Consider the following 20900-nt stretch of genomic DNA (forward strand, 5'->3'; position numbering starts at 1 on the left):
GCGCCTTGCTCAAGGGTACATCGACATATTTTTCACGTAGTCGGCGTGAAGATTCAAACCAGCGACCTTTCGGTTTCTGGCCCAGCGCTCTTAACCGCTAGCCTACCTGCCGCCGATCACATTTCTTTCTCGCTTTCTCTTTCTTTCAGGTTTCCTCAACCCCCTCTCAGCCCCACTGAAAATGGAGTCTTGTTGAAGAATAGCATTGGTGAGAACAGACAGCAAAGCAACTCTTTCAAGCCATTGAGGTTCTAGATGTTGATAATGTTGTTGTTAATGGTGTTATTACTGTTTATTTAGTTTTTCCTGTTACTGCATTACTACCAAGACTGCTTCTGTGTTTTTACTGTGACTGCATTACTACCAAGACTGCTTCTGTGTTTTTACTGTTACTGCATTACTACCAAGACTGTTACTGTGTTATTGCTGTTACTGTGTTACTACCAAGACTGTTACTGTGTTATTACTGTTAATGTGTTACTACCAATACTGTTACTGTGTTATTACTGTTACTGTGTTAATACCAAGACTGTTACTGTGTTTTTACTGTTACTGCATTACTACCAAGACTGTTACTGTGTTATTACTGTTACTGTGTTACTACCAAGACTGTTACTGTGTTACTACCAATACTGTTCCTGTGTTTTTACTGTTACTGCATTACTACCAAGACTGTTACTGTGTTACTACCAAGACTGTTACTGTGTTACTACCAAGACTGTTCCTGTGTTTTTACTGTTACTGCCAAGACTGTTACTGTGTTACTACCAATATTGTTCCTGTGTTTTTACTGTTACTGCGTTACTACCAAGCCTGTTACTGTCAAGACTGTTAGTGCGTTACTGCCAAGACTATTACTGCGTTACTACCAAGACTGTTACTGTGTTACTGCCAAGACTGTTGCTGTGTTTTTACTGTTACTGCATTACTACCAAGACTGTTACTGTGTTTTTACTGTTACTGTGTTACTGCCAAGACTGTTATTGTGTTACTACCAAGACTGTTCCTGTGTTTTTACTGTTACTGTGTTACTACCAAGACTGTTACTGTGTTAATACTGTTACTGTGTTACTACCAAGACTGTTACTGTGTTTTTACTGTTACTGCGTTACTACCAAGACTGTTACTGTGTTTTTACTCTTACTGCATTACTACCAAGACTGTTACTGTGTTATTACTGTTACTGTATTACTACCAAGACTCTTACTGTGTTACTACCAATACTGTTCCTGTGTTTTTACTGTTACTGCATTACTACCAAGACTGTTACTGTGTTACTACCAAGACTGTTACTGTGTTACTACCAAGACTGTTACTGTGTTACTACCAAGACTGTTCCTGTGTTTTTACTGTTACTGCCAAGACTGTTACTGTGTTACTACCAAGACTGTTCCTGTGTTTTTACTGTTACTGCGTTACTACCAAGCCTGTTACTGTCAAGACTGTTAGTGCGTTACTGCCAAGACTGTTACTGTGTTACTACCAAGACTGTTACTGTGTTACTACCAAGACTGTTACTGTGTTACTGCCAAGACTGTTGCTGTGTTTTTACTGTTACTGCATTACTACCAAGACTGTTACTGTGTTTTTACTGTTACTGTGTTACTGCCAAGACTGTTATTGTGTTACTACCAAGACTGTTACTGTGTTAATACTGTTACTGTGTTACTACCAAGACTGTTACTGTGTTTTTACTGTTACTGCGTTACTACCAAGACTGTTACTGTGTTTTTACTCTTACTGTGTTACTACCAAGACTGTTACTGTGTTTTTACTGTTACTGTGTTACTACCAAGACTGTTCCTGTGTTTTTACTGTTACTGCATTACTACCAAGACTGGTACTGTGTTACTACCAAGACTGTTACTGTGTTACTACCAAGACTGTTACTGTGTTATTACTGTTACTGTGTTACTACCAAGACTGAGCCTGTATTTTTACTCTTACTGTGTTATTACTGTTACTGCGTTACTACCAAGCCTGTTACTGTGTTACTGCCAAGCCTGTTACTGTGTTACTGCCAAGCCTGTTACTGTGTTACTGCCAAGACTGTTGCTGTGTTTTTACTGTTACTGCATTACTACCAAGACTGTTACTGTGTTATTGCCAAGACCGTTACTGTGTTACTACCAATACTGTTACTGTGTTACTACCAAGCCTGTTGCTGTGTTTTTACTGTTACTGCCAAGACTGTTACTGCGTTACTACCAAGACTGTTACTGTGTTACTGCCAAGACTGTTACTGTGTTACTGCCAAGACTGTTACTGCGTTACTACCAAGACTGTTACTGCGTTACTACCAAGCCTGTTACTGTGTTACTACCAAGCCTGTTACTGCGTTACTACCAAGCCTGTTACTGTGTTACTGCCAAGACTGTTACTGTGTTACTGCCAAGACTGTTACTGTGTTACTACCAAGACTGTTACTGCGTTACTACCAAGACTGTTACTGCGTTACTACCAAGACTGTTGCTGTGTTTTATCTTTACTGCATTACTACCAAGACTGTTACTGCATTACTACCAAGCCTGTTACTGTGTTACTACCAAGACTGTTGCTCTGTTTTTACTGTTACTGCCAAGACTGTTATTGCGGTACTGCCAAGACTGTTACTGCGTTACTGCCACTGCATTACTACCAATACTGGTACTGTGTTACTACCAATACTGTTACTGCATTACTACCAAGACTGTTACTGCATTACTACCAAGACTGTTACTGTGTTACTACCAAGACTGCTACTGTGTTACTGCCAAGACTGTTAATTCGTTACTACCAATACTGTTACTGTGTTACTACCAAGCCTGTTGCTGTGTTTTTACTGTTACTGCCAAGACTGTTACTGTGTTACTGCCAAGACTGTTACTGCGTTACTACCAAGACTGTTACCGTGTTACTACCAAGACTGTTACTGTGTTTTTACTGTTACTGTGTTACTGCCAAGACTGTTACTGTGTTACTGCCAAGCCTGTTACTGTGTTACTACCAAGACTGTTGCTGTGTTTTTACTGCTACTGCATTACTACCAAGACTGTTACTGTGTTTTTACTGTTACTGTGTTACTGCCAAGACTGTTACTGTGTTACTACCAAGACTGTTACTGTGTTACTACCAAGACTGTTACTGTGTTACTACCAAGACTGTTGCTGTGTTTTTACTGTTACTGCATTGCTACCAAGACTGTTACTGTGTTACTACCAAGACTGTTACTCCGCTACTACCAAGATTGTTACTGTGTTACTGCCAAGACTGTTACTGTGTTACTACCAAGCTTGTTACTGTGTTCCTACCAAGACTGTTGCTCTGTTTTTACTGTTACTGCGTTACTACCAAGACTGTTACTGCGTTACTACCAAGACTGTTACTGCGTTACTACCAAGACTGTTACTGCGTTTCTACCAAGACTGTTACTGCGTTACTACCAAGACTGTTACTGCGTTACTACCAAGACTGTTACTGCGTTACTACCAAGACTGTTACTGCGTTACTACCAAGACTGTTACTGCGTTACTACCAAGACTGTTACTGCGTTACTACCAAGACTGTTACTGTGTTGTTACTGTGTTACTGCCAAGACTGTTACTGTGTTACTGCCAAGACTGTTACTGCGTTACTACCAAGCCTGTTACTGTGTTTTTACTGTTACTGTGTTATTACTGTTACTGCCAAGACTGTTTCTGTGTTTTTACTGTTACTGCCCTACTGCCAAGACTGTTACTGTGTCTTTACTGTTACTGCCAAGACTGTTACTGTGTCTTTACTGTTACTGCCAAGACTGTTACTGTGTCTTTACTGTTACTGCCAAGACTGTTACTGTGTCTTTACTTTTACTGCCAAGACTGTTCCTGTGTTTTACTGTTACTGCCAGGACTGTTACTGTGTTTTTACTGTTACTGCCAAGACTGTTACTGCGTTACTACCAAGACTGTTACTGCGTTACTACCAAGACTGTTACTGCGTTACTACCAAGACTGTTACTGCTTTACTACCAAGACTGTTACTGCGTTACTGCCAAGACTGTTACTGCGTTACTGCCAAGACTGTTACTGTGTTACTGCCAAGACTGTTACTGTGTTACTACCAAGCCTGTTACTGTGTTTTTACTGTTACTGTGTTATTACTGTTACTGCCAAGACTGTTTCTGTGTTTTTACTGTTACTGCCTTACTGCCAAGACTGTTACTGTGTCTTTACTGTTACTGCCAAGACTGTTACTGTGTCTTTACTGTTACTGCCAAGACTGTTACTGTGTCTTTACTGTTACTGCCAGGACTGTTACTGTGTTTTTACTGTTACTGCCAAGACTGTTACTGTGTCTTTTAATGTTACTGCCAAGACTGTTACTGTGTTTTTACTGTTACTGCCAAGACTGTTCCTGTGTTTTTACTGTTACTGCCAAGACTGTTCCTGTGTTTTTACTGTTACTGCCAAGACTGTTCCTGTGTCTTTACTGTTACTGCCAAGACTGTTCCTGTGTTTTTACTGTTACTGTGTTACTACCAAGACTGTTACTGTGTTTTTACTGTTAATGCCTTACTGCCAAGACTGTTCTTGTGTTTTTACTGTTACTTCCAAGACTGTTCCTGTGTTTTTACTGTTACTGCATTACTGCCAAGACTGTTACTGTGTTATTACTGTTACTGTGTTACTACCAAGACTGTTACTGTGTTACTACCAATACTGTTCCTGTATTTTTACTCTTACTGTGTTATTACTGTTACTGTGTTACTGCCAAGACTGTTACTGCGTTACTACCAAGCCTGTTACTGCGTTACTGCCAAGACTGTTGCTGTGTTACTACCAAGACTGTTGCTGTGTTACTACCAAGACTGTTACTGTGTTTTTACTGTTACTGCATTACTACCAAGACTGTTACTGTGTTTTTATTGTTACTGCATTACTACCAGGACTGTTACTGTGTTATTGCCAATACTTTTACTGTGTTACTACCAATACTGTTACTGTGTTACTACCAAGACGGTTATTGTGTTACTACCAATACTGTTACTGTGTTACTACCAAGACTGTTGCTGTGTTTTTACTGTTACTGCCAAGACTGTTACTGCGTTACTACCAAGCCTGTTACTGTGTTACTACCAATACTATTACTGTGTTACTACCAAGACTGTTGCTGTGTTTTGACTGTTATTGCATTACTTCCAAGACTGTTACTGCGTTACTACCAATACTGTTACTGTGTTTTTACTGTTACTGCATTACTACCAAGACTGTTACTGTGTTTTTACTGTTGCTGTGTTATTGCCAAGACTGTTACTGTGTTACTACCAATACTGTTACTGCATTAATACCAAGACTGTTACTGTGTTTTTACTGTTACTGTGTTATTGCCAAGACTGTTACTGTGTTACTACCAATACTGTTACTGTGTTACTACCAAGACTGTTACTGCATTACTACCAACACTGTTACTACCAAGACTGTTACTGTTTTTTTTTATTGTTACTGCCAAGACTGTTATTGCGTTACTGCCAAGACTGTTACTGCGTTACTGCCAAGACTGTTACTGCATTACTACCAATACTGTTACTACCAATACTGTTACTGTGTTACTACCAAGACTGTTGCTGTGTTATTACTGTTACTGCATTACTACCAAGACTGTTACTGCATTACTACCAAGACTGTTACTGTGTTACTACCAAGACTGCTACTGTGTTACTGCCAAGACTGTTAATGCGTTACTGCCAAGACTGTTAATGCGTTACTAACAAGCCTGTTGCTGTGTTTTTACTGTTACTGCGTTACTACCAAGCCTGTTACTGTGTTACTACCAAGACTGTTGCTGTGTTTTTACTGTTACTGTGTTATTGCCAAGACTGTTACTGTGTTACTACCAATACTGTTACTGTGTTACTACCAAGACTGTTGCTGTGTTTTACTGTTACTGCATTACTACCAAGACTGTTACTGCATTACTACCAATACTGTTACTGTGTTACTACCAAGACTGCTACTGTGTTACTGCCTAGACTGTTAATGCGTTACTGCCAAGACTGTTAATGCGTTACTACCAAGCCTGTTGCTTGTTTTTACTGTTACTGTGTTACTGCCAAGACTGTTACTGCGTTACTACCAAGCCTGTTACTGTGTTACTACCAAGACTGTTACTGTGTTACTACCAAGGCTGTTACTGTGTGTTTACTGTTACTGTGTTACTGCCACGACTGTTACTGTGTTACTACCAAGCTTGTTACTGTGTTACTACCAAGACTCTTGCTGTGTTTTTACTGTTACTGCATTACTACCAAGACTGTTACTGCGTTACTACCAAGACTGTTACTATGTTTTTACTGTTACTGTGTTACTGCCAAGACTGTTACTGCGTTACTACCAAGCCTGTTGCTGTGTTTTTACTGTCACTGTGTTTTTACTGTTACTGCCAAGACTGTTCCTGTGTTTTTACTGTTACTTCCAAGACTGTTCCTGTGTCTTTACTGTTACTGTGTTACTGCCAAGACTGTTACTGTGTTACTACCAAGACTGTTACTGTGTTACTACCAAGACTGTTACTGTGTTACTACCAAGACTGTTGCTGTGTTTTTACTGTTACTGCATTGCTACCAAGACTGTTACTGTGTTACTACCAAGACTGTTACTCCGCTACTACCAAGATTGTTACTGTGTTACTGCCAAGACTGTTACTGTGTTACTACCAAGCTTGTTACTGTGTTCCTACCAAGACTGTTGCTCTGTTTTTACTGTTACTGCGTTACTACCAAGACTGTTACTGCGTTACTACCAAGACTGTTACTGCGTTACTACCAAGACTGTTACTGCGTTTCTACCAAGACTGTTACTGCGTTACTACCAAGACTGTTACTGCGTTACTACCAAGACTGTTACTGCGTTACTACCAAGACTGTTACTGCGTTACTACCAAGACTGTTACTGCGTTACTACCAAGACTGTTACTGCGTTACTACCAAGACTGTTACTGTGTTGTTACTGTGTTACTGCCAAGACTGTTACTGTGTTACTGCCAAGACTGTTACTGCGTTACTACCAAGCCTGTTACTGTGTTTTTACTGTTACTGTGTTATTACTGTTACTGCCAAGACTGTTTCTGTGTTTTTACTGTTACTGCCCTACTGCCAAGACTGTTACTGTGTCTTTACTGTTACTGCCAAGACTGTTACTGTGTCTTTACTGTTACTGCCAAGACTGTTACTGTGTCTTTACTGTTACTGCCAAGACTGTTACTGTGTCTTTACTTTTACTGCCAAGACTGTTCCTGTGTTTTACTGTTACTGCCAGGACTGTTACTGTGTTTTTACTGTTACTGCCAAGACTGTTACTGCGTTACTACCAAGACTGTTACTGCGTTACTACCAAGACTGTTACTGCGTTACTACCAAGACTGTTACTGCTTTACTACCAAGACTGTTACTGCGTTACTGCCAAGACTGTTACTGCGTTACTGCCAAGACTGTTACTGTGTTACTGCCAAGACTGTTACTGTGTTACTACCAAGCCTGTTACTGTGTTTTTACTGTTACTGTGTTATTACTGTTACTGCCAAGACTGTTTCTGTGTTTTTACTGTTACTGCCTTACTGCCAAGACTGTTACTGTGTCTTTACTGTTACTGCCAAGACTGTTACTGTGTCTTTACTGTTACTGCCAAGACTGTTACTGTGTCTTTACTGTTACTGCCAGGACTGTTACTGTGTTTTTACTGTTACTGCCAAGACTGTTACTGTGTCTTTTAATGTTACTGCCAAGACTGTTACTGTGTTTTTACTGTTACTGCCAAGACTGTTCCTGTGTTTTTACTGTTACTGCCAAGACTGTTCCTGTGTTTTTACTGTTACTGCCAAGACTGTTCCTGTGTCTTTACTGTTACTGCCAAGACTGTTCCTGTGTTTTTACTGTTACTGTGTTACTACCAAGACTGTTACTGTGTTTTTACTGTTAATGCCTTACTGCCAAGACTGTTCTTGTGTTTTTACTGTTACTTCCAAGACTGTTCCTGTGTTTTTACTGTTACTGCATTACTGCCAAGACTGTTACTGTGTTATTACTGTTACTGTGTTACTACCAAGACTGTTACTGTGTTACTACCAATACTGTTCCTGTATTTTTACTCTTACTGTGTTATTACTGTTACTGTGTTACTGCCAAGACTGTTACTGCGTTACTACCAAGCCTGTTACTGCGTTACTGCCAAGACTGTTGCTGTGTTACTACCAAGACTGTTGCTGTGTTACTACCAAGACTGTTACTGTGTTTTTACTGTTACTGCATTACTACCAAGACTGTTACTGTGTTTTTATTGTTACTGCATTACTACCAGGACTGTTACTGTGTTATTGCCAATACTTTTACTGTGTTACTACCAATACTGTTACTGTGTTACTACCAAGACGGTTATTGTGTTACTACCAATACTGTTACTGTGTTACTACCAAGACTGTTGCTGTGTTTTTACTGTTACTGCCAAGACTGTTACTGCGTTACTACCAAGCCTGTTACTGTGTTACTACCAATACTATTACTGTGTTACTACCAAGACTGTTGCTGTGTTTTGACTGTTATTGCATTACTTCCAAGACTGTTACTGCGTTACTACCAATACTGTTACTGTGTTTTTACTGTTACTGCATTACTACCAAGACTGTTACTGTGTTTTTACTGTTGCTGTGTTATTGCCAAGACTGTTACTGTGTTACTACCAATACTGTTACTGCATTAATACCAAGACTGTTACTGTGTTTTTACTGTTACTGTGTTATTGCCAAGACTGTTACTGTGTTACTACCAATACTGTTACTGTGTTACTACCAAGACTGTTACTGCATTACTACCAACACTGTTACTACCAAGACTGTTACTGTTTTTTTTTATTGTTACTGCCAAGACTGTTATTGCGTTACTGCCAAGACTGTTACTGCGTTACTGCCAAGACTGTTACTGCATTACTACCAATACTGTTACTACCAATACTGTTACTGTGTTACTACCAAGACTGTTGCTGTGTTATTACTGTTACTGCATTACTACCAAGACTGTTACTGCATTACTACCAAGACTGTTACTGTGTTACTACCAAGACTGCTACTGTGTTACTGCCAAGACTGTTAATGCGTTACTGCCAAGACTGTTAATGCGTTACTAACAAGCCTGTTGCTGTGTTTTTACTGTTACTGCGTTACTACCAAGCCTGTTACTGTGTTACTACCAAGACTGTTGCTGTGTTTTTACTGTTACTGTGTTATTGCCAAGACTGTTACTGTGTTACTACCAATACTGTTACTGTGTTACTACCAAGACTGTTGCTGTGTTTTACTGTTACTGCATTACTACCAAGACTGTTACTGCATTACTACCAATACTGTTACTGTGTTACTACCAAGACTGCTACTGTGTTACTGCCTAGACTGTTAATGCGTTACTGCCAAGACTGTTAATGCGTTACTACCAAGCCTGTTGCTTGTTTTTACTGTTACTGTGTTACTGCCAAGACTGTTACTGCGTTACTACCAAGCCTGTTACTGTGTTACTACCAAGACTGTTACTGTGTTACTACCAAGGCTGTTACTGTGTGTTTACTGTTACTGTGTTACTGCCACGACTGTTACTGTGTTACTACCAAGCTTGTTACTGTGTTACTACCAAGACTCTTGCTGTGTTTTTACTGTTACTGCATTACTACCAAGACTGTTACTGCGTTACTACCAAGACTGTTACTATGTTTTTACTGTTACTGTGTTACTGCCAAGACTGTTACTGCGTTACTACCAAGCCTGTTGCTGTGTTTTTACTGTCACTGTGTTTTTACTGTTACTGCCAAGACTGTTCCTGTGTTTTTACTGTTACTTCCAAGACTGTTCCTGTGTCTTTACTGTTACTGTGTTACTACCAAGACTGTTCCTGTGTCTTTACTGTTACTGCCAAGACTGTTACTGTGTTTTTACTGTTACTGCCAAGACTGTTACTGTGTTTTTACTGTTACTGCCAAGACTGTTCCTGTGTTTTTACTGTTACTGTGTTACTACCAAGACTGTTCCTGTGTCTTTACTGTTACTGCCAAGACTGTTACTGTGTTTTTACTGTTACTGCATTACTACCAAGACTGTTCCTGTGTCTATAGAACGAGATAAGGACAGCCTGACTGATGAGATGAAGTCTGTGGACTCTCATCATTCTCTGATTGATTACCTCTCGGACAAAGGCTTCGACTTGATTGGCCACAGCAACAGTGATCAGGTGAAAGTGGCCAATAGCGCGTTAAACGAAGGTGAGTGGGTTTATTTGATTGGTCCAAGCGGTTACCATTTTCACTGATGTTCCTCTTACTGTCATACATCAACTCTTCCTGTCTCCTCCCACAGTCATGTACCTCAAGAGACTATTGGTTGGCAGCATCAGCCTATCAGACGACTCACAACCTGATGAGCAGAATGGAAGGGAGGGGCCAGAGAGCCAGGACCAAGGACTGCAAGGGGAGGAGGGGGAGGGAGGAGGAGGAGAGGGTGGAGGGATGAAGATAGACGAGGAGGGAGGGATCAGCACTCCTCTGATTCTGTCCCAGGAGAGGATGGAGGAGGTGCGCCGGAAACTGCAGAGTCTGGAGGTACAGCTGAAGAGACTGCAGGTGAGAGAATGAGGGAAGGAAGGAAGGATGGCAGAAAGAGGATTGAGTAATTGGGTTGCAAAGGATGACTGAAGCATAAAAGGAGGGAGCCAAGTTTGACAGATGGGGACAAACAGCAGCATAGAAGAGAAAGATAGAGAAAATCACTTCACCAGGGCTTGTGCTGCTCTGCTGCTATTGTTACTGAAATGGCTATGTGAAATTGGAGTTCTGGGACAATGGCCTTTGTCTGCAGCTAGCTGTGTGATGTCACAAGAGCACACACAAAAGGGAAAGAAGATTATGAAAGGAAGGGATGGCGGAAACGGAGGGGTGAAGTGTGTGTGTGTGTGTGTGTGTGTGTGTGTGTGATTCAGCATTTAACTGCTGATCTTGCTCCATCAGAGTGTTGAGGAGGAGCACCACCGGCTGCAGCAGGCCCTGTCTAAGTTCTCCCTGGAGGGGGGCAACTTCTAGTGAGACACACAGCGCCACTTTCAGGACACCAGGTAAACCTTCATATTCAACCCTTTATACTGATGTCTTGTGGGAGGAGTTTTCCTTTACCACTGATATAGGGTCAGATCTTTTATTATCCCTCTAGTTAAGATAAGGGTTGGGGTTTGAGTAATCTGATTTTAGGTCTGTGGTTACCAACTTCTACCTCAGGCTCTGCAATGCCATGGGTATTAATACTAGAATTGTGTCAAGGATATGTTGTCTAATCTCACCAAATCTTTTCTTTAACCTTGTCATCTCTTGGTCTTCCTCAGATCACTGTAAGTGCTGGATTGGAGTGCTCGAGTTGCTTTTGGAGGATTGATGAATGCGTCCTGGAATTTCCTATTTACTAAACACTCTGTGCTCCACAGCCATGCCTGAGCCCTTGTTAAAGATTTCCAGGGGGTCGCAGCCAACTGTGAGGCCCTTGCAAGGCAGAGGAGCACGGCTTTACGCAAAGTAGTTGAGTAATGCAATGTGGGAGGTGTGTTTGTGCGTGTTTGTGAACATGCTCGTATGTGCAAGTGCGTGAGAGTGTGAGAGATGGGAGTTTTGCAAACAGGTGCCAAAGATTGGAGCAGTAGTTTGCTGTGAGAGAGATGCTGCCTAGGCTTATTGATTGTGAGCTTCTGCAACACACACACACAACAGATACTTCCCTCAGTGCATGTTCAATAAATATATCTATCATTGCCAACTGTAGGGGTTTGGACTGTATAATAAACCCCCATGTATGCATGTAGAGCGAGATACTAGTGTCAGCCCTATAGAGGGCGATGTAGAGCTGTAGAACCAGACAGGAACATGCTCAGGGTTGTGAAATTCTGGTAACTTTTTTCTGGTAACCAAAATTAACAGGTTTTCCCCAAATCCTGGTTGGAAGATTCCTGGATTCAGGAGGGAATAAGGAGGAATTCTGGGAGTCGTTCAACCGGAGATTTCTGAAAATCCTGGGATTTTTGGGACATTTTACTGAACATTTCGTAGGCCCCTATATCCAGTACATGCCAAAGTACAGCAGAGATGCACCTTTAAGTTAGTATAATCCAATTCAAGTGACCAACAACACTGAATTCCCAACATTGAATTTGCTAATATGTATTACTATTATTATTATAATATATGCCATTTAGCAGACGCTTATATCCAAAGCGACTTAGTCATGCATGCATACATTTTTACATTTTACCCCAATTGTTGAGAAGATCTGCGTGTGTGTGTGTTTGTGTGTTACAGTGTTGTAGAAGCAAAATGGCCTTCTGGTCTAATAGAGTCCTATTAGACCTGTAATTATAGCCCAAACATTCATCCAGTAGTATTTGAATTGATCATGTTGTTAGGGATATAGATGGTGTGTGTACTGCTTTTGACTTCAGCCGCCTCTCCTTTGGACCCTGCTACTGTGCTGGGCCGGGCAATAGAGGGATGGACAAAAATACAGAGATGGAAGGAGAGGAGGACCATTTTTATGACTGAAGTAGGATGTAGATTATAGATGGAGGGATACAGCAAGGAAGAGAGGAGAGGAGGCAGAAGGGTTATTCCTTGGAAGACCAACTTGATTAGCAGCGTATTAGATGGTGATGGAGGTAGATGTAGAGAGAAGACTTGAAGTTCAGTGTTCAATGTGCTGTGGAATCGGTTATAGGGACCTCCCGAGTGTGCTAGCTGTGCTACTGTGCTTGCTGTGCTACTAGAGATTCTGGGTTCGAGTCCAGGCTCTGTCACAGCCGGCCGTGACCGGGAGACCCATGGGGTGGCGCGCAATTGGCCCAGCGTCGTCCGGGTTATGGGAGGGTTTGGCCAGCAGGGATGCTCTTGTCCCATCGCGCACCAGCGACTCCTGTGGCGGGCCGGGCGCAGTGCACCCTGACACGGTCGCCAGGTGTACGGTATTTCCTCCGACACATTGGTGCGGCTGGCTTCCGGGTTAAGTGGAAATTGTGTCAAGAAGCAGGGCGGCTTGGTTGGGTTGTGTTTCGGAGGACGCACGGCTCTCGACCTTCGGCCTCTCCCAAATCCGTACGGGTGTTGCAACAATGACACAAGACTGTAACTACCAATTGGATACCACGAAATTGGGGAGAAAAAGGGAGTAAAAAAAATCTTTAATAAAATGAAGAATTGGTTATAGACGCAGTCAGTCAGACCCATACACACACTGATACTCACATTGCGTGGGAGCCCAGTGCAGTAACAATGGTCACACAGGAGCACGGTCATCACGCGTGTGATGTGACTGGAGTCGACTTCCTGACTATAGGGCTAGTAGCTTCTCTGTAAAGAAAGGAGGGAGACAGAGGGAGACACAGTATTATATGCTGTATGATACATTTTATGGTAGCAATACCATTTTTGTGTGTATTTTTCTTCAGGAGTTGATTGTAATTATTGTTATTATTTTGATGATTTAGAGTAGTGGCATTGAACTGTGGACTGGGAAACGGGACCAAAGAGAGACCCATGTACCTGTAGATCCTCATATGAGCTGTTTATACTGTCCCACTGCTTATTACTATAGGAGAAAGTCACTTCATGCTGATTGGAGAGGGATGCCTACAGTAAGCAGCCGTGGCTCTCTGCTTCTCCTGCATCCAAACTCCAGCGTCACATGTAGAGAAAACAACACAGTGGGTAGAAACGTAGAGGAGAGATAATGATATCTAAGCTTGTATGAAGACTGTATTGTGATACATCCATCCATGCTGCTGCCCCAGACTAATGAACAAGATTTAACTGGACACTTCACAATCACACTGCCGTTCAAATCCTCTCTTCATTGCTACCATGTGTGAGCAGGGCTGCACTGTGTTGTTATAGACATGACTCACCTAGCGTCACTTTGATATTGACTGGACCACGTTTAGGGACAGCATGGGGTGGCGGTACAGTACAGTAAGATACAGAAAGATACTGAGATGAGACCCATCATTACTGATTTAAGCTACTGTTTCTATAGACCACTTATGGAATGAAAAGAAGCGGGTCTGGGGAGTTCGGATGCAGGAATTGCAGGCGCGACTTGTCGTCACTCTCACCAGTGTTGGAATGACAGTTATCTTTCACGATCACTTTTGAATTATGCATTCTCGTTGTGGCCATAGCAACCATTCCCTTACACCCTCCCCCAAATATGTAATTATGCAAATGTTATTGATAGTTACTCTAAGAAGCAGAGGGCGTAGTTACAAGTTGTGTTGAGACTTCATTGCCTTTTTTTCCTTCACCCCCCACCCCTTTATTTTCTCGTGTTCCCCTCTCCATCACCAAGTCCACAATAATAGTCTCCATCTCTCATTCATCCTGTCTTCCTTCTAGAAGTCGTAGAAATGTAGTCCTTACTACTCTCATCACATTTTCTTATCTCACAATTTCACTGTACGTTGCGGTGTATTTTATTTAATTTGCTTAAACGGGTCGGGAGGTTTTCTTTTTGTTGGTGATGTTTTGTTGAGAGGAACTTTTGTAATGATGTACTATGCAATTGGCAACAATGGGAGAAAGAGGAAGAGTCTTGGATAGCTTTTGTTTGCCATATGTGAGACAACTCACTTGTATTATACAATACTAGATGGCAACAAGATGAGGTTAAAGAGATTATCTCTAACTTGGGCTTTTTCACCATTGAAGCACAGTAATGAGCAGGTTAAATCCTGTTATACCAGCTTAGGTTAATAACTCCACTGCCACTGTAGTCTCAAGACTACTTGGCAAACGTGTGCTTACAAACCTCTCTCTCTTTCTTCCCTTTGCTTCCCCTCATGTATCCTATTTACAAATGCATAGTGGTCTAGTTTTATATGTATAAAATGTATTTATAGAGAAGGGTGCCATGTTCTGATGATCAAGCTTGTTTTCCCCCCAAATGGCTCTCTAGTAAACAAACACGTTTGGTTGGGGAGATGTTTGGCTGTTAAGGTAGAACCATGAAATTAACGTAGAAAGAGTTGGGTGACCAACATCAAGTCTCCAGTTTCAAGTTTTAATGTCACAAGTACAGTGAAATGCCTTTCTTGCAATCTCTAAAGCAACATGCATTCTAGGTCTGGCCAGGAGGTTTTCCTAGTCAGGTCACATGGTCCGGAAACCCCCCTGGCCTTACTTCTAGGTAATCCAAGGTTTCAGATAGGTGGTTTGTGGCGGATTGACTGTAGGGTGGCTGTGTAAGTCCTGCAGTGTCCCCTGTAACTATGCTATCTCAGGGGTATGTATGTTACAAAGTGTATTGTGTGTGTTCACCTCAGCGACCACAAGGTTTGACCAGCGCCATGTTTGCACCAGCTAGCCAGCGCTTTGTATAGAACAGGGTCTGGTCTGTCGCACATGCATCCGCCACATGTATATCTATAAACAAATGAATATGCAAGATCTATACTGTGTATTTTGGCTTTGATTTCATTGTGTAAGAGCTTTTAATTGTATACTTCAGAAGAAATGAGGTACGTTTTTATTTTTTTTATTTTAATTTTCTGTTTTTTAATAAATGGGGAAGAAAAAACAACATTTTGGGGGTCTTTTACTGTTTTGAGTTCTAGAACACTGCAATCATTCAAGCATATATCCTGACACAGAGAGACCAACAAAAGAGGAAGGAAGGTTTATTCACAAGACAACTGGGTAGAAGTGTATAGCTGTGTTGAAAGGCACAACACTCAAAATAACATAAAGGCTTTTTAAAATCTGCAACGACTGGCAACCAATATAAAACACAGTGAAGAGGATGGTGGCCGTGACATTCTTGTTCCTCTGCTTCTGGGCTGGTGAGTAAAGGGCTGCTAGGATATGCTGATAAACAATGCAGGGTAGTTAGTCTTTTAGTGCATATTCACCTTTATTTGAGAAGTTACATTACAGGTGGAGGATGAAGATGAGACCGAAGTGTAAAACTATGGCGTTTGAGGGAATTAATATGAATAGGTTCAACATGCTTTGAACAGATTTCAAGCCTTTTTAAACCATGCATTGTAACATTAAAACAATTTCCCCCCATTGTATCCCTTGGAACATTAGATTATTTGGCTGTGAGTAATGTATCTGTTCTGCTCTAATGAACCGTATCTCCTACCAGAGCAGATGGTTGTGCAATCAAATTAAATTGTGTTTGTCACATGTGCCGAATACAACTGTGAAATGCTTGCTTACAAGCCCTTAACCAACAATGCAGTTAAGAAAAATACTAAAAGAAAAATAAGAAATAAAAGTAACAAATAATTAAAGTGCAGCAGTAAAATAATAGTGAGGGTATATACAGGGGGTAATGGTTATTCGAGGTAATTGAGGTAATATGTACATGTAGGTAGAGTTATTCAAATCTGGGTAGTCAATTGATTAGATGTTCAGTAGTCTTATGACTTAGGGATAGAAGCTGTTTAGAAGCCTCTTGGACCTAGATTTGGCACTCTGATACCGCTTGCCGTGCGGTAGCAGAGAGAACAGTCTGAGACTAGGGTGGCTAGAGTCTTTTGACAATTTTTAGGGCCTTCCTCTGACACTGCTTGGTATAGAGGTCCTGGATGGCAGGAAGCCTGGCCCCGGTGACGTACTGGGCCGTACGCACTACACTCTGTAGTAGAGGTCGACCGATTATGGTTTTTCAATACCGATACCGATTATTGGAGGACCAAAAAAGCCGATACCGATTAATCGGCCAATTATTATTTTTTTTTTGAATTTTTTTTTTTTTTTACATTTTTACATTTTATTTTTATCTATTTGTAATAATGACAATTACAACAATACTGAATGAACACTTATTTTAACTTAATATAATACATCAAAATCAACTAAGCCTCAAGTAAATAATGAAAAATGTTCAATTTGGTTTAAATAATGCAAAAACAAAGTGTTGGAGAAGAAAGTAAAAGTGCAATATGTGCTATGTAAGAAAGCTAACGTTTCAGTTTCTTGCTCAGAACATGAGAACATATGGAAGCTGGTGGTTCCTTTTAACATGAGTCTTCAATATTCCCAGGTAAGAAGTTTTAGGTTGTAGTTATTATAGGAATTATAGGACTATTTCCCTCTATACCATTTTTATTTTATTAACTGTTGACTATTGGATGTTCTTATAGTCACTTTAGTATTGCCAGTGTAACAGTATAGCTTCCGTCCCTCTCCTCGCTCCTCCCTGGGCTCGAACCAGCAACACAAGGACAACAGCCACCACATCGAAGCAGCGTTACCCATGCAGAGCAAGGGAAACAACCACCCCAAGGCTCAGAGCGAGTAGCGCGCGCTAATTAGCCAGCCATTTCACTTTGGTTACACCAGCCTCATCTCTGGAGTTGATAGGCTTGATGTCATAAACAGCACAATGCTTGACGCACAACGAAGAGCTGCTGGTAAAAAGCACGAGAGTGCTGTTTGAATGAATGCCTGCTTCTGCCTACCACCGCTCAGTCAGATACTTAGATACTTGTATGCTCAGTCAGATTATATGCAACGCAGGACACGCTAGATAATATCTAGTAATATCATTAACCATGTGTAGTTAACTAGTGATTATGATTTATTGTTTTTTCTAAGATAAATGTAATGCTAGCTAGCAACTTACCTTGGCTTACTGCATTTGCGTAACAGGCAGTCTCCTTGTGGAGTGCAACTAGAGAGAAGCAGGTCGTTATTGCGTTGGACTAGTTAACTGTAAGGTTGCAAGATTGGATCCCCCGAGCTGACGAGGTGAAAATCTGTCGTTCTGCCCTTGAATGAGGCAGATAACCCACCGTTTGTACGCCGTCATTGAAAATAAGAATGTGCTCTTAACTGACTTGCCAAGTTAAATAAAGATTAAGTAAAGGTGTAAAAAAAAACAAAAAAAAACAGCAAATCGGCGCCCAAAAATACAGATTTCCGATTGAAATCGGCCCTAATTAATTAGCCATTCCAATTAATTGGTCGACCTCTACTCTGTAGTGCCTTGCGGTCGGAGGCTGAGCAGTTGCCATACCAGGCAGTGATGCAACCAGTCAAGATGCTCTCGATGGTGCAGCTGTAGAACCTTTTGAGGATCTGAGGACCCATGCCAAATCTTTTCAGTCTCGTGAGGGGGAATAGGGTTTTGTCGTGCCCTCATCACGACTATCTTGGTGTGCTTGGACAATGTTGGTGATGTGGACACCAAGGAACTTGAAGCTCTCAACTTGCTCTACTACAGCCCCATCGATGAGAATGGAGTCGCGCTCGGTCCTCCTCTTCCTGTAGTCCACAATCATCACACACTAGAAACCATACCCTACACTTACCCTACACTTATACAGTGCCTTGCGAAAGTATTCGGCCCCCTTGAACTTTGCAACTTTTTGCCACATTTCAGGCTTCAAACATAAAGATATAAAACTGTATTTTTTTTGTGAAGAATCAACAACAAGTGGGACACAATCATGAAGTGGAATAACATTTATTGGATATTTCAAATTTTTTTAACAAATCAAAAACTGAAAAATTGGACGTGCAAAATTATATAGATATGCTGTCAATAACTGACCTTTGATCAGTGTGTTATGGGTCAACCTCATCCTACTCCTGCTGCTCTGCCTTCTAGCAGGTGACCTCAGCCGTATCCAGGTTACTCTGGAGCCAGACAGGCCCTCTCAGAGGGTGCAGCTCTCTCACACCGCCTCCCTGCGCTGCTGCTACTCAGTCACAGGGGGAGCCGTGGACACCACCTGGGCCACCAGCCCCCACATGGTCAAAGGCATCCTTCGGGGAGTGGACTGGAGAGACAACCGTGTGACGGTGGATGGGGGGAACCTGACGGCAGCAGGGGTCATGTGTCACACACTCATCCTGAGGGAGGTCCGTCTGAACGACACAGGGTTGTACCAGTGTTTCCTCAACCACAGCGCCATGCGGCCCTCTGTATACACCCACGGCACCTTCCTGCATGTCTACAGTGAGTGTGGGTGTGTGTGAAGCCCTCACAGTAAGCACCCATGTCACCTTCCTTCAGGTCTTGTGTGTGTGTGTAACCCTCAAAAGCTTTAGCCTGGTCTGCACTCACAGTACTTTGTGTACAGTATTTATATTATGTGTGTCTGTCTGTACATGTGGGTGTCTGGGGGGTGGGGTCAAACCAGCTAAGCAATGCAGAATGCTTTGTGTTCCACAAATCCAGTTAACCACTGCCCAGTCCAGTAGAATGCAATCCACCTAAAGCACCTAGACTTAAGCCACCAGTGAATGGCTACATTGTGTAGTAATCCCTCTGATTTAATTCAAATGACCAATGTTGAAATGTTAAAGAAATGCTATGGTTCTAGTTTTTCCTGGGAAATTGTGTGTCATAAGGAGCATTGTTTAAAGAAAATAATTGCACTGCTAAACATACACTGGCTGTTTGTCTAATTTTTCTATTTTCCTCTGTCTTGCTGCAATCTGATGCATGGTACTCTGTCCATCCCCCCACTATCTCTCTTTCATGCACATCTAGCCTGCATCTCTTCCATGAAAGAGCAGCAGGTGAGTTCTACTCTGATGACCTTTATACGACCCCTCTCTCCTTGCTCAGTGCCGATTGTGAAGATTCTGGACATCAGTGAAAGCACCAAGAACAGCATCCTGACTGCCGAGGGAATGTTACTGATGGTGGCAGTGCTTCTGCATGGTACCATGATGCTCTGTAAGGTCAGAGAGCCAAGCAGGCCACCTTTTCTACTGCTAATGCTAGGCTACTAGATCTAATATTCCTAATTTGCTCTCATTCCAATATTGAATATTGAAAACTGCTGTAACCAGAAGGACTAGTATGTATGGTAATCTTACTGTATGACTACAATGGGCTTTTTCACACCATTGGCCAAGAGAATTATGTAATATGTCATCAACTTCTTCTGCTTTTTAAGACGAAGAAACTCAATCAACTGAAGAAGAAAAGGGTCAAAGAGGAAGAGGAGAATATCTATGAGGTGGGACTTGAATGACTTGAATGTCTTTCTGTCATAGTCACTGTTTTCACCATTCTTAAGTCAATCAAACAAGTTCTAGAAGAAGGAAAGAGGAAGTCAACCTATCATAACCTCCCTTACCTCAATCCATATCCAGGGTCTAAATCTGGAGGAATGCTGCTCCACATATGATCAGATCCAGCGCTCTCTGGTGCAGGGCCCCTACCAAGACGTGGGAAACATGATTATGGAGGAGGAGGAAATCCAACTGGAGAAGCCTTGAATGAGAGGGGGAAGGAAGGAGGGGGATGAAGAGAGAGGGTGGGAGAAGAGCCATTTGATAGAACAGAATTGTGGTGAGGGTTTTGATAGGAATTTTCTTAACTGCCCCCCCCCTCCTTATGTTTGAATTTATAGAGTTGACCTGCGTTTTCCTTGCAGCCTTTGCTTATATTTGAATATAATTTCTTAGTGGACCAAAAAGACAGTAACCTACAATGTCAAAGGGCATTTTGCTTTCAATTTTGCCTTTCATTACCAATGCCGATACCTAACAACTTTATATTCATAAGAGATTATTTTTCTGCATGTTTGCATTTTCTATGCTTTGTGTATGCATTGGCCAAATGCTTTTTTTTTCTCTCCAATCTCAATAATTCAAGGCCTGGATTGTGCTTTGTAAATAAAATTATAAAACTGATTGCCTTATGTTTTCATGCTTACATAGTTAGCATTTTAGCTTCATGAAATGTATGTATTTGTCATATGTCCCTCGCACCCATACCGATGTGACTTGCTTGATGGAGTCTCGGAATCGTTATCCCATTTCTGACACCACTGTAGCAAAATTGAGGGGTAGCACAACTGTGATTTGATCCTTGTCAGTCAAACACCTTACCATTACACCAAGAGGTTCTTGATAGGT

The 20900-nt window shown here is 41.6% G+C and overlaps 2 protein-coding genes across 12 annotated transcripts in view; both read left to right on the plus strand.

Moving 5' to 3' along the window:
• The window catches only part of arhgef1b (Rho guanine nucleotide exchange factor (GEF) 1b), a 62614-nt gene extending 47020 nt beyond the window's left edge, over positions 1 to 15594 (plus strand). For all 10 annotated transcript variants that reach the window (XM_090192339.1, XM_090192317.1, XM_090192334.1 and 7 more), the window contains 5 exons: positions 150 to 208; positions 10110 to 10256; positions 10351 to 10613; positions 10998 to 11101; positions 11366 to 15594. In XM_090192339.1, coding sequence (XP_090048465.1) covers positions 150 to 208; positions 10110 to 10256; positions 10351 to 10613; positions 10998 to 11069 — 541 coding nt within the window. In that variant the 3' untranslated portion in view covers positions 11070 to 11101; positions 11366 to 15594. The remainder of the gene's footprint in view (positions 1 to 149; positions 209 to 10109; positions 10257 to 10350; positions 10614 to 10997; positions 11102 to 11365) is intronic.
• A 42-nt stretch (positions 15595 to 15636) lies between these two features.
• On the plus strand, positions 15637 to 20675 carry LOC110537828 (B-cell antigen receptor complex-associated protein alpha chain). Of its 2 annotated transcripts, none has more exons than XM_021624248.3 (5): positions 15637 to 15853; positions 18634 to 18984; positions 19600 to 19715; positions 19934 to 19996; positions 20133 to 20675. In XM_021624248.3, exons 1-5 carry the CDS (start codon positions 15814 to 15816, stop codon positions 20256 to 20258), a joined length of 696 nt encoding a protein of 231 aa, XP_021479923.2. In that variant the 5' UTR covers positions 15637 to 15813; the 3' UTR covers positions 20259 to 20675. The 2 variants fall into 2 exon arrangements, with proteins under 2 accessions (XP_021479923.2, XP_090048701.1); XM_090192575.1 differs by having other exon boundaries at positions 15658 to 15853; positions 18637 to 18984.
• The last annotated feature ends 225 nt before the right edge of the window (positions 20676 to 20900 follow it).

This window comes from Oncorhynchus mykiss, chromosome 2 (assembly GCF_057628025.1).
Source record: "Oncorhynchus mykiss isolate SJ-2025 chromosome 2, ASM5762802v1, whole genome shotgun sequence".
Taxonomy (NCBI): domain Eukaryota; kingdom Metazoa; phylum Chordata; class Actinopteri; order Salmoniformes; family Salmonidae; genus Oncorhynchus; species Oncorhynchus mykiss.